This window comes from Dinoponera quadriceps, unplaced genomic scaffold, assembly GCF_001313825.1.
Source record: "Dinoponera quadriceps isolate SergipeBrazil2010 unplaced genomic scaffold, ASM131382v1 scaffold6118, whole genome shotgun sequence".
In the NCBI taxonomy this organism is placed as follows: Eukaryota; Metazoa; Arthropoda; class Insecta; order Hymenoptera; family Formicidae; genus Dinoponera; species Dinoponera quadriceps.
The window spans coordinates 561,091-574,820 of record NW_014562572.1 but is presented as its reverse complement, the minus strand read 5'-3'; the positions used below and the strand labels follow the sequence as shown (position 1 = coordinate 574,820).

At 44.0% G+C, this 13,730-nt stretch overlaps 1 protein-coding gene across 5 annotated transcripts; it reads left to right on the top strand.

The window, feature by feature from the left end:
* Positions 1-8,047, top strand: LOC106751131 (protein FAM117B-like). 5 transcript variants are annotated; one of them, XM_014631927.1, is made up of 10 exons: positions 1,672-1,965; positions 2,096-2,248; positions 2,513-2,673; positions 3,001-3,098; positions 4,242-4,384; positions 4,500-4,666; positions 4,912-5,041; positions 6,133-6,213; positions 7,353-7,488; positions 7,617-8,047. In XM_014631927.1, the coding sequence occupies exons 1-10, from the start codon at positions 1,692-1,694 to the stop codon at positions 7,792-7,794; spliced, it is 1,521 nt and encodes a 506-aa protein (XP_014487413.1). In that variant the 5' UTR covers positions 1,672-1,691; the 3' UTR covers positions 7,795-8,047. The 5 variants fall into 5 exon arrangements, with proteins under 5 accessions (XP_014487417.1, XP_014487416.1, XP_014487413.1 ...); XM_014631930.1 differs by lacking the exons at positions 1,672-1,965; positions 2,096-2,248 and adding an exon at positions 2-1,075; XM_014631929.1 differs by lacking the exon at positions 2,096-2,248.
* Positions 8,048-13,730: the final 5,683 nt, after the last annotated feature.

The following is a 13,730-nucleotide window of genomic DNA, read 5'->3' as shown; positions in this document are numbered from 1 at the left end:
TATACAGGTAATAGAAGGAGATAGATATAAGTCCTTAAATATGTGCATATATATATAAGTATTACAAGTTATCTCAGCCACCGAAGCGTCTCGACCGAATTCGAGGACCGACGAACGCCGTCGTCGTCGCGCGATCGCCCACGCATAGTTGGTACGTTCCTGAGCGCGCGCGCGCACGCTCACGTGCGGGAGAAGGACGGGCTGAGCGCACGAGTGGGAGCGAGACGCCGAAAGGACGCTAGCTACCACCACACACTGGCGGCCACAGTGCTGCGTGCTACGGTGGTAGTGAATGGAACGCGGTGTGCCGCACGTCCTCGCGTAGTACGACGCTCCGCGGGCACTGGCGCGCCCACCAATGGCCGACGAGTACGGGCGGTCACGTGACGCGCGTGCCGAGCCAGCCAGCAGCAGCAGAACATTGCAAATGACAAGACGCGTAGGGCATTGTCGTCGCGCCGCCGTCGCCGCTGCTGCCGCCGCCGCCGTCACCGCCGCCGCCGCCGCTGCCGCCGTCGTCGACCTCGCTGAGTGAATCCTTCCGGTAGTCGGTGAAAATCTCGTCGGTGGCCGCGCACAGCGAGTCCTCCGCGTCGGGACGCCGCGACGGGCGTCCTCCCAAGATCGCCGTGGTCGTTAGTCAGTGCGCGCTCGCGACTTCGTCGGTGCTCCCGCGCCCTGAGAAAGAGAAAGAGAGAGAGAGAGAGAGAGCGGCTCTTTTCGGGCAAGAGGAAGCCGCCAGGTGCGCGCGTCCGCTCCGCGGAGCCGCGAATCGCTCGCCGGCGCCGCTCGCACGCCGCGTGAGGGCGAGAGCGCGAGTGAGAGAGAGAGAGGAAGATGTCGAGCTCGCAGCGTATGCGAAAGTCCTCGCCATGCTCGAAGCAGGGCCCGATGCGCGCCACCCTGCCCGTGAGCTCGCTGCTCAGGCAGAGCCGGCAAGGAAGCAGCCTGCGAAAAAGCAACAGCAACAGTCCCACCGTCTCGCCGACGAACGCGGCGGCCTGGCGGGCGCGCATCTCGCCGGAGACGTCGTCTTCCTCGGGACAGCGGAGCCCCGGGTCCCTGTCCTATAAAGGTACGTCGCCGCCACCGTCGTGCCGCGGGCGCTCGTTCTTTGTGCTGCTCGTGGAATCCCCGATCGCTCTCACCCGGTGTAAAAGAGAGAGAGAGAGAGAGTGTGTGCGTGAGTGAGTGAGTGAGTGAGTGAGAAAGAAAGAAAGAAAGAAAGAAAGAGGGAGAACAAGCGAACGGGAGAGAGAAAGAGCGCTAGCGAGAGAGAGAGAGAGAGAGAGAGCGAGAGTGAAAGAGAGAGAGAAGTAGATAGAGAGAGAGAGAGACAAGTACGTACCCTTGATACATTGTCGCGCGCGCGTGACCTCCCACCGGGCACTGGGGTACTCATCGCCGTGGGCGAACCGATCAGCCCCCAGTGATGATTCTGGGTATCCGCGAAATGGGTCCGACCGATACCGCCGCTTGTGCTGGAAGCGCGGAATCGAGGGGATTGTTCCTCGGGATCGTGCTTCCCCAGGAGGTATGTAAGGACCGAATCGGCGAGTGCTCGGTGCGAGGTTAACATTTTGCGGGAGAGAGAGTTAAGCCATTCTCTCTCCCCGTGGGAAACCGTGGGGTGTCTTGTGTCGCTACTTGTCGGAGGTACGTAGGAGCTGGCTGGCCCGGCGCTCTTTTCCATGTGTCGCACGGAGACATGGGGTATAACACTTTGCGCAGTCAGGATTATTTATTTGCGGGACGATTTGTTGATTGTGTGTGTGAGTGTGCCCGTTGTTCGATCCGAGATCTCTCGCTTGCTCGACGTGAGGAACAGAGAGGAGGAGCGAGGACGGGGCAAGTCCATGTGTCGCGTTGATGATCGCACGTTGACTCGGAAAAACGTTGTGTTGTTCCGTTTACCCTCGAGTACTCGTTACTTACGGTTGCTCGTTGCAAAATCCGTGCTCACTCGTAAGTATTCGGCAACTCATTCGTACTGTGTCATTCTGGCACCTCTCTGCGCATCATTGCGGTACACACGTGTGTGACTGGACTTCTCCATCGGTGACTGATACTCGATGGATTCTTTCTTGCCCCTCAGGTTGTTTGTATCGCAATCACGCACACTCTACACGATGTCACGTCTTCGTGAGCGCGGTGGAGTCACTACAGGGAGCCTCGATCACCACAATCACACCTCCACACATCGGCATCCTCGTCACACATGTCACGTATACATGTCCACACGATCACAGTAACCGAAGAAGACATTTTTAGTTCGGTTACACCGTGCGCGAGCTTATTGTTTACGCCTCCTCTCTATCGTCGTTTTATCTCTCACAGAAACACGCTCTTTCAGAGTCGGTCCAGCAACCGAAAACAATTCTCATAGCTCGGTCTGGTATATGCGTACTTCACTTACCACACGATATTATACCATGTAGCTTTGTTTATCTTAGAATGGCGCACTTTTGCGCCGCCGTTGGTCCGATTGATTCAACGTTCTTGTGCTTTGCAGCCAAATCAAAAACGTTGAGCGGCCGTTGCAGCGATAGCTTGAGCGGAAGCCAAAGCATTCGACGGACAGCGTCGCTGGATACCATCTATTTGAAGGGACAGTGGCCACGTGACTCTTATTATCTGCATTCCAGTCTTCTCCTGGTGGACAAGTCCACTCAGGTGAGAGCATCCTGTGTTCCCGGACGCGTCCGTGGGGAAGCCCGCAGGAAACCAATCGTAATCAACGTGTGTCGTGTCTCAAAACGAAGAGAGAACTAGCACGTTTATCATTCGCGTGAAATTTCTCAGTAAACACCCAGCTAGCGGTAACGTTACATCGATGTTACAACTTCTCACTCGACAATGTGAGCGCAATGTGTTCCATGTAACAACGTTAACATCGCCGAGTGAGAAATTGATAACATTGATGTAACGTTACTCTAGTTGGTGGTTTCACCGAGTGACTTGGCGATCTGCTTGATCTAACGACTTTCATCTTCGTTGCAGACGGAAGAATGGTCCAACGAACCAAGAAAGATGCACCCTCGTCATCCCACAGACCAAACTACCACAGATGAGAAATTGGAAAAGTACTTCAGGCATCGGTGAGTGTTCTTATCGTCAACTGTACCTTCTGACTGTTACGTAGGGTGCCTTCCAATAAGGAAACACAGGGAGACACCGTGCCACATAATTGAGAACACAGAGTGTATGAAAGCTTGATGGAACTGCTTAATTTTCGAAACAGTCGTTAGTTGGCGATGATATACTAGATGTTAGTGTATAACGTTTTCGAATGAAGCGGGTCTTGGTCGCTCAGGACCAGGAACAATTAGTAACATCACAAGTCTCTACTAACCAATTACAGAACTTAAAACGTCACTAATCGTTCCTGGAACGATTCAAATCTATTTCAAGAGAAAATGCTAGTAGCTTTATCGTCAATTATAACTTTTATTTATCACACAAATATATTTGTTGTTTGGCAGAATATAAATGTTGTAGAATGTCAACTGCTACTTTGTTATTACAATGCTGCTAAAAAATAATATAAAAAATTACTAAAGAGTTGGCAGAGCCATAATACTAACGCAAATGTTCAACTCTGCTCTGTTGCTGTGTCGTGTTGTATCATAGGAAGGCGTTTGTGTCACATTGTGTCGTCTAGACTACGTTCACTACGAGAACTTTAAACCGATTTATGACCAGTCTCGCAAGCTCTGATTAACTTAACTGATCAGTTAAGTGTCAATCGTGATTGGTTGTTTCTGGTCAATTCCAGTGAAATAATCGACGGTTTGAGTTAATCGGAGGTTGCTGTGAGACTGGCCCTTAGTAACTTCCGTAATCCACGTTTACGTGAACAGCAGTAGTTAGAACCAGTTTAATGATTTCCGCCGGTGCGACTATCGATGTTACATGCCGTGTAAATAATTATATTACAATGCATGACATCCCAGACAGCATAACGTCTAAAATCGGGAACATAAGATGTCTCTAAGACGTCTGAAAGGTTATGCCCCGATTTTAAACGTTGTACTGTCTGGGATGTAAACTGTAACACTGGTAGTTACAGCACGGAGATTAGATTATCGCCAGCGTGCAAACGTAGATCACGGATGCTGCTTAGTTAGATTTCAGGTTGCCGTGTACACAAATGTGGTGTTTCTTGTTGGAGGAGCACCCATCATAATCCGTTGTCAGGACGCCTTTATATGTTGTACCTCTCGATGCATTTTTTATCATAGATTACAACGTACAAACAAAGAAGGCACCAGCAGTAGAGAACGGACAGCGGCATTTGGATTAATCATGCCGGGTGGCCCGCCGCCCGCACTTCCCGGAGATCACTCAGTACTTTTGCCCAGTATTGCTTCACAGACATCCATGCGTGAGTAAACCCAGCGGAAAGAAAGAGAGAGAAAGAGAGAGAGAGCTGCGTTCGTCCCGCGCGCCGGGGATCGATTGAACGCCGTGCGTCTAATATCCGTCGCGTGTGCTTGCAGACAATCAGTTTAGTTTGAGTACAAAAGCGAGCCCCATGAATATCCCGATGAAACCGATCAGGCCTCCAATGCGTTCGTCCATCGAGGGATTGAACCAGGAGATCGAAGGACTCGTGCTCAAATCTGTAGCCAATACTAGCGACGCAGACCATCCAGTAGAAGACAAGGTAGAACTTTCCTCAGTGTTGTTGTTGTTATTATTATTATTATTATTATTATTATTATTATTATTATTATTATTAACGCGGCATTTTCATTTTGAGACGCGAAGAGGCAATTTGTCGACGAGTATGAACTGTTGCTTGCAAATAGAAGGCAGGATTCCTTCTTCTCTCTCAGCTATCTATCGTACGACAAATCGATATTCTGTCGATGTGTGTGTGTGATCGTTGTGTATGTGATTTTTTTTTAGTATGCACGATATCGCGAACAAATCACACCTGAAGGACATCGCGCTCCTTTAGCGGACCTATTGCGGGCCACCCGAAGTGTTAACACACAAACGCCGGCTACCGACCTTCCCTCCAGTTCTTATTCGTCAGGTAAGTCGCGCGGCCGCGCATACGCTTAGTTCCCACCTGGTAATCACGATGGTTTATTACATGTGTGACGCAAGAGGGGTTCGCAACCGTTAAGCCCGATAAACCCTCTCGAACGATTGCTAGGCAGCAATTGAGATATCGAAATCCAAAATTGTCGCGTTTAGTCTGGAGATTGTATCTTCCTTTATTCCGTTATTGACGGTACAAGCGGAAAAGCGATGTTTCTGTGTCGTAAAAATAAATCGGGAGTGCACGAAAAGAAAACCTTTTCGCGGGAGAATTTTCAGAATCGATCTTGAAAATCGGAAAATTGACTTCTTCTCTTGGCACTGACGTAACTCTCTCAGCTATCCGACGTTCAGTCGGCGTTGTGTATGCTGCACCACTCCTTAGATGGAGAATCACACGATTTTCAGCTTTACACATAATCCGTAAAGTTGAAAATTCAGGCAGGAGTAATTCTAGTTAGTTTACAATATGTAATGATAGGATTATAATGGCTCTACAGCGCTACTGTTTAATTATCGGAATAAAAAAATAGTGAACAAGAGTGACATTTTTTGTTAAATTCTGAGAATAACCAGATTGTTTAAGCAAAAAAATAACACTTTGTGTATATATGGCTGAAAATTGTGTAATTTTTCATGTAGGAAAAGGTATCAGTATACACATGTTGTCGACTGTACTACGACGAGTCATTGTAAGTTACTCGAGACAAACGAAAGACGTGTAATATTTTAACTCGATTTTCCCTCAAGGTGATTTTACGATTTCAACTGAGGAGATTTTCTTTTACATTTTCAGTTTTTACTCAATTTTAAATTATCAGGTTTCCGATGGGAAGTAAATTATCAATATCGGGCTATTAAGAGCCAAGTACGGATATTCTAGTGCCATTTAATCCTAATAATGTCAAGTCAGTTTTTACTCCTCTTACATAGTCATTACGGTTGTTCACCGATATATATATATATATATATATATATGTACACATATAGATATATATTTTCTGGCTAATTTTTATTTCTGGTTAACGCGCGTATGATAGTATAAATAACACACTAACCAAAGGTGTGCGCCTGTTGAGACAGGCCCTCCATCTAGGAATTCTGAGTCTCCGCTGATTCCTGGTCTTATGGATGCGTCCCGTCCGCCTAGCGATCTCTTACAAGGTTGGAGCATACACTTGCGGAAAGATTTGACTTTTTTTTTTCTCGTCCTCACGAGTCTCATTTAACAAATTTGTTTGTCTTTAATCCCCCCTCGACTTTGCTGTTAATTGGTATTCCGTATTGAATGACCTATACGTATTACCTGTTACATACGTAAATAAGTACAGTTCGCATATTTTTATTTACCGAGATACATTGTAGGATATATATCTATTCGTCTCGTGTATGCATGATATTATCCGATTCCTAAAAGACCGCCGTTCGAAGAGAGATATAATCGTTGACAGACAAAGAAATTTGTGCTCATGAATTTTTGCAGTCACATTGTGTCGATATTGCATATTCAAGACCTTATCGAAACTTTTCGCCATCAATAACACGCATATCACGTTAGATATACAGCCTATATTAAGTAAACAATAGGTAAACTAGATACTCGTGTATATATACGTATTCTTGAACTAGATGCATGAGTCCGCTATTGTCCATGAATGTTTTATGTACATCATTGAACTGCGTTCTTCCTCATTCTTCAGATGTTCTTTTCATCGCTATTAATGTCGCTGTCGGCATATTAAAATGTGCCTGTTGTATCACAAAAACCGAAACATCCGTGTTTCGGAAGATATGCATGACGACACCGCAATGAATTCACAGTCTTAGAGAAGAAGCGCCTCAATAGATTTATCTTTGTTATTTTTTCGCCCATGTCGCGTTCGTTTATTTAAAATCGTTTTATTTTATCCATTGCGCAATCGTTCCTTTACAGCACGCGGAAAGAAACAGGAATATTATACGCATTTTATTATCCACACATGCGTTTCCCATATCTGTATCTTTGCTGTTATTAAATGTTACTAAATGTAGCATGAAGAGAGACAATTTCTCGACTTTTATCCATTTATTTTCGTCGCAATACAAACGCGCGCCACACACGTATCACTCCCTCCCCCCATTTTACATAAACCTGTTTACATATATTCACGCAAGTATTTATTAAAAATAGTGAATGGCATGAATCTCCGTTATATATATCTTGATCATCGACAATACACACATACACACACACGTTCAAACAAGTCGTTTTTTTTTTTCTTTCCACGAATACGTGCCGCCTAACGTTGCTCTTTCATTTGTAGGCGGAAGCCGCGGTTCAACGCCTGAACAAGACAGAGAAGGACGTCTCGGCACCTCCCCTCACATTAACAGGTTCCTGGCGAGGGAACCACCCGATGGCTGTGAGAAAGTCAACCTCAAATTCGTGGAAGAAGCGAGGTAACGTGGACATTAATATATATATATATTATGTGTCTGTTAATACATGTATCTTAACGACTACTACCTACCGTTTAAATGATGCTGTTTGGTGTACGAGTACATATGTGTATATGTTGTGTGCGTAGGCGGCCCAAAGATTTGAGCAAACTAGACTATTGCCCAAAGCCGTGCGTACCATTCCAATTGAAACCTAGCTTGGGATCAGCGTTCCTGCCATTGCAACAGCCGGCCAGTCCGACGATGGTCGCGAGTGCATCACCCTCCGCGCATACAACACCGACCACACCTCCTCCAAATCCATAGTCCCACTCTTTACCCTGCGGTGTTACACCTATAAGCCCGATTAGTAGACATACACACATATATGTATACATATATATATAATGCATATATATATAAATATGTATATGTATATGTACATATATATACACATATATATATATATTTTTTTTTAACGACCACACACACACATGTAGGTAGAAAGTGATTTACTTCGACATAAAGGCAAATATACACCGATGAAAGAAAGGAAAAAAAAAAAGTTACCGAACAAAGAGGAGAANCCCCCCGGCGATCGCGCTGCGGGCATCGTGGATTGTGTAATTAAAAGAGTCGCGATGATTGCATTGATATATAAAAGGAAGAAAAAGCGAAAGAAAAAAAGTATTGGAAGGCATCTGAGCTCCGTTATAATGTTCGAAACAATAATAAATACGAGGAACAATAATTTGTGATAACTAAAGAAAAAAAAACAAAAAGAAAACAAACGACAACGTTTAGGAATGAACATTGTGTTCTACAGGGAAAAAGACTAATGAAATTGTGTATTCTAAATTTAGTGCTAAAGTGTGCTAAACGACTTTAGTTTTGTATACACGGATAAATGTTCAAGACGACAAAAAAAAGAAGAAGTATTAAATTTGATTGTTGGAATAAAACGAAATTATACGGATGATACAAAGGAAAAGAGCACGTGTGCACGGTATATATATGTATACACATGTAAACGGCATGTGTACGTATATATACGCATATGTATATACATCGCTGCCCGTCTATGATGTTTTCATTAAATCTCTATCGTTTGAAGTAATTCGATTAAATAATGACAGAGAAGGCAGAGGAAGAGAGAGAGAGAGAGAGAGGGGTGGATCATTTGTTAGAATTTGTATCGTTTTGTATTATTACTTGTACGCTAAAAATATTCTCAAACTATTATTGTACGAAGAACTGGAAAATTATCGCATCCCTGTGCGTCTTCCTCTCACGGGGACGGTCTCGCGAGAACGTTTTGCTTGTAGTGTGATGCCATTGCGGACAATCGGTTGCCACGAACTTGGATTTGATGTGAGATGCTTATTTAAATTTCTTTTAATCGAACATAGACGTGGATTTTGATTTGATTTGTTTAATTGAAAGTGAGATTGAAGGCTTGATATTTCCGGGCGCGTCGCACTCGCGTTCTTGTCGTTACTCCGTCCCTTATCGACGACCACGCCACAGGGCTGCGATATATCTTCGCTTTATTTTACGTTACGTTAGATTGTAATCTGAATATGTACAACCAACACAACACGCAGTGACAGGTTGACGAATGTATGACAGAATGAGCCCAACGACACAAGATGGATATGTATCGAGTACATTTGAGAAACGATGAGTGATAATATTATAAATATTGATTGAAGTGACGCGACGTGTGCTTTCGCCAGTGTGGTATCAGATGTGCATAGGAAAAACGGAAGAAAAAAAAACGGCTCCCTAATCTGGCACGGAATACAGGTGTGCGTGTATGTTTTTTTTTTTCTTTTTTTTTTTGTATAAACGCGGATCATTATTTCGGGAAATACATCATCTGCGTCTTATGCAAGCGACAGTATGCATATGTTGTAATATCAGAGTCCTGATATTAAGCCATCCACGAATAACTTCGGCAGCGAACGACTGTCAGAACATGTCGGCATACACGTGAAATGTTCGTTCGAGCGTAGGATGGTTATCGATTTCTAAACTCGAAATTGGCGTTACGTTACACATTGGGATTACAATTAGCAATTCGGAAAGAGAGAGAGAAAAATTAGAAAGGGGCGTGTCGCTTCAATTTTTACCGAAGATACTTATCGCGATATTAATTAACGAAGATCTTAAAGGAGATTATTAAAGTATGAATGTGAGAAAGAGAGTGTGAGGGAGAGAGCGAATGAGAGAGGTTGAAAGTTATTCGTGCGATGGGTTAAGTTATTGTTTAGTATACACAGACACACATAGCCACTCAAGAAGTTCAATTTATTTCTTTGCTTTCTAACACGGAACGTTTTGCAAACGGTTTTTATAGATACAGTCTCTGCGGGGAGAGAGAGAGAGAGAGAGAGAGAGAGAGAAGAAAAGGAAGAAATAAGAATCTTGATATAGAGTGTAAAGTCGAAAGAGCGGAAGAAAGCGATTTTTTAAATACAATAGTAATATACTTTCTAATAATATAATGTATATCTAGCTACGCGCGCGGCAGTGAAGAAGAGAAAAAAAAGAAGAGAGGAAGAGAAAAGAATGAAGAAAAATAAGAAGAGGAAAGAGAAAGAAGAAGACGACGATGAAGAGGATGAAGAAGAAAAAAAAGAATGTTAACACATAAGTACCTGGCACACTGGTCTATGCTCTCTCTTATCCAGCTCACTAGGAAGTTCATGCCTTAGAATGCGTGGTAAGGTGTGCTACATAGACAGGAAGGTTAATCAGAGGGTCAGGATACACGCAAAACGCACTGGCTAGTTAAAGTGTACACAATACAAAGATACTGTAGTATTTACTAGCTTAAGAGAACCTCGTTTTTATTTATTTTGCTACAGATCTATAAACCGACACCTCGTAAACTACCACCTTGTCGCATCGATACTTCAGTGTGAACGTAAAGCAGCTTCGAAAGAGAAAAAAACGAAAAAAAAAGAAAGAGTAAGATAAAACAGCGCATTCAATCACACGTAATTCTGTCTTGTTCGTGCTTCGCACTTTCTCCACGAAGGATTTCCCGACGTTTTGACGCGAGTGAGGCGAGAGAAATGGGTGGTTTTCGTATTTGCAACAGTCGAGCAGTAGCTGGGGAAAGAAAACGAGAAAGAAGAAAAGAGAGAGAGAGAGAGAAGGTAACTTCAGCGAATACGTGCTGCTGCTATAGCCTCGTTATTTTTTTCAACGCACTCTCTCTCAAAGGCTCCACTTTTTAACCTTCGTGTACTTGCATAATGTGTTATCATTTATTGTTAGCTTTTGTTGTCAATCTCGTGAATACGGAGTTAATGCGTATGAAGACTGCTGAAACTCAAAGAGATCGCCTGTCATTCGTATATACCTGAAGAAGGACCTAAAGTCAAATGAAATTAGGCTCAAATCACAAACACACACCGCGATTTTACCTACGTAGGTATACTCTCTTTGTAATTCATTACTAAGTAATCTCCTTACGTGACACTACCGGTACATTCTCTCTACATATCTAAAAAAAAAAAGAAGAAATCTGAGCAGGCTTCAGAACGGCAAAATGATTATGTCAATTAAAAATTCGTTTAACCCTAGGACTGTCTAGATGTATTGTTGCAGTATCTTGCACAAAACGAAAAAAAAAAGGATGATTGTTGAACGTGTATTGTAATTCGTAAGATGCTCAGAATTATACAAACTTTCCAGTACATAAAAAAAACATGTATGTTGTATAAAATATCTTAAAAAAAAAATTTTATATACCTGCTGAAATTAAAATGCAACTTTTATTCACTGTTTTATAATAAATATATGAAACATTTATATTGTTTTTTTTTTACTCTCTCTCTTCTTACAAGAACTGTGTCGACCTGTGTTTCGTTGAATATCGTTTCTTGCGTATGCACGCGTCTATGTCGCAATGTAATGTTCACATGCAACGAGCGATGTATAATTGACGGTCGAGCGCCACATGTATCATTTGAAGTAGCTCGAAATTTTACATAACAATTTCGTTCTTAAAGTAGCGTCTTGCTCGCTACGATGTGTAACTTGCGAGAATGCTAAGTATTCACGAACGGCCTGCTGGATCAATGGATCAAATATTTGCACTAAATATCGAAACGACGGACTCTGCTTTTCCTTTTGTGGTCCGTCGTATCAGCCCTCGAACGCAAGTCGGGCGTCTTGCGTGTTCCGCAAGAGGAGTATCTTACAACCGTCGATTTCGCGTAATCGCTTCTCTCGATCTGTCCAGTTTCGAAAAACAAACACCGAGCTCGTTCGGTTTCTAGTCGGTCCTAGGGCTAAATCGAGATTAGATCAGCGAAGAGGAGTCATAGGGCGTGTGTAAATAATAATAAGTTAACGTTTCTTGTACCAACGACACCCTCCCCCGACACAGAACACAGCGGCTACAAGGGTACACGCGAAGAACCTTCGCGAAATCCGACGAAAGAGTTTCAGCCCGCGCCGGCGAAACTACCGCGAAGTTCGTCGCCGCGTTCGGCGCGGACGACATTCCGCGTCGCAATACACCTCGACATTCTGCAAAGTGTACAAATTACAAAATTACAAATGCGCAGGAATGCGTGCTGTCCATAAGCGGCTGGATATCTGGACCCTGTTCGACGATTGTAGGTCGGTGTATGTATGCGTGTGTGTGTGTGTGTATGTGATACTACCGTGTACGCACAGCGAGATCATTTGTTCACGTGTAAAATGCGTTATTACGTTCTTTCCGTGTTTCCCGAGAACGACGTTGATTTTCAGCCTTTCCTTCTTCCTTTCTATTTCTCACGATATACATACCTCGATTGTTCCAAACGATTTTTAACACGGAAATAAATTGCTTGTGTGTATGCGTGTACGTGAGAGAGTGTGTATGTGCGAGTGCGTGCGGTAGAAAATGTTTCATATTTTTCGATTAGTGCTACTTGGCCGAATCAGTCCTGTATCAGTATTGTAAAATATATATATGTATATGGACATTTTTGTAATAGACGAGAATTCGGCTGAACACGCGAAACGAATAATAATCACCGGGACAAAAGTAGCGAGTTACAGTATTCACAATGGATCTTGTGATACTTAGCGCGATCGCGCCGAATTCGGCTGTCGCGAGTATAATACACACGCGAGAACATGAATTTCGTATTTTTGTGATTACTTGTCACTTTGTCGATCCCGTTTATACCGCGCCGCGTTTGTATCCGCCGGCGAGCGGAATCCCAGAAGCCGGTGGAGCGCAGGACGTTATTTTGCTTTCGTTGCTCTCGTGGATTCTTTCTCTTCTCTTCTTCTTTTATCAGCGACAAAGTGCCGAGGCGGTTTTCCGAGCAATCTCCTCCTCGAGAATAAAACGGGCTTTTCGCGAGATACGTTTTGGAGCGTACGAGTGGAGAACATTTCTCGTCAATTCCGACATAAATGTATATCGCTTTGCGAAATGTGACACTTTGAAAGAGATGCAAGAGTTCAGTTGTCGCGGAGCCGGGAATTAAGTGAAATATCGCGAAAGAAACGTCAAACGGGGAGAAATATTGGTCGAATTAATGTGACAATGAACAAACCGCTCGTACGGGAATACGAAGACTCAGATCTAACTCTAATTTCAGACCCGAGCGTCTCGCGTGAGACAAGTTTCGAGCTATTAATTTATTCGTTTAATACGGGCCTTAATAGTCCCCGTATTGAATCGCCTCGATGACGTCACACGGTAAATTCGGCTCGACGATGCTCATCTTCTCCGTCATTCTTCGACGGATGATTCGATAACGAATTCGCAGACGGACTTAACAAGGACGACGGTATCACGTTCACGATTACGGTGCCGCGCAATTGTGCGACGATTCGCCGTAACTCGAGCTCGCTTTCGTTCGGCTATCAGCGGACGAGCACACGCATCGACTGTTGCGCGATCGCTCTCTTCGCAAAACGACGTGTAATCATTCTCACGGATTCGCTTCATTCCCTGCGCGCGTGCGCGCTACTGTAGCGAAGAAAAACGTTAATAACAATTAAGTATCACATCCGTATAAGTTAGAGCATACCCTGTGCTATATTAAGGGGAAAGAGCGAGGGGATGAAGCTGAAAGAGGAACTTCTCCCTCAATGTGGAAAGGTGAGCACAGCCAAAGTGTTGCCTAGTACAAATATATTGTAAAGAAAACGCGAATTGTTGGTTGAATGAAACCCTTCGGAAAGTGCTACTTGCGTTTCGCGCGGATTCGTTTCAACCCCTCCCCTTCCCCCCCCCCCCCTTT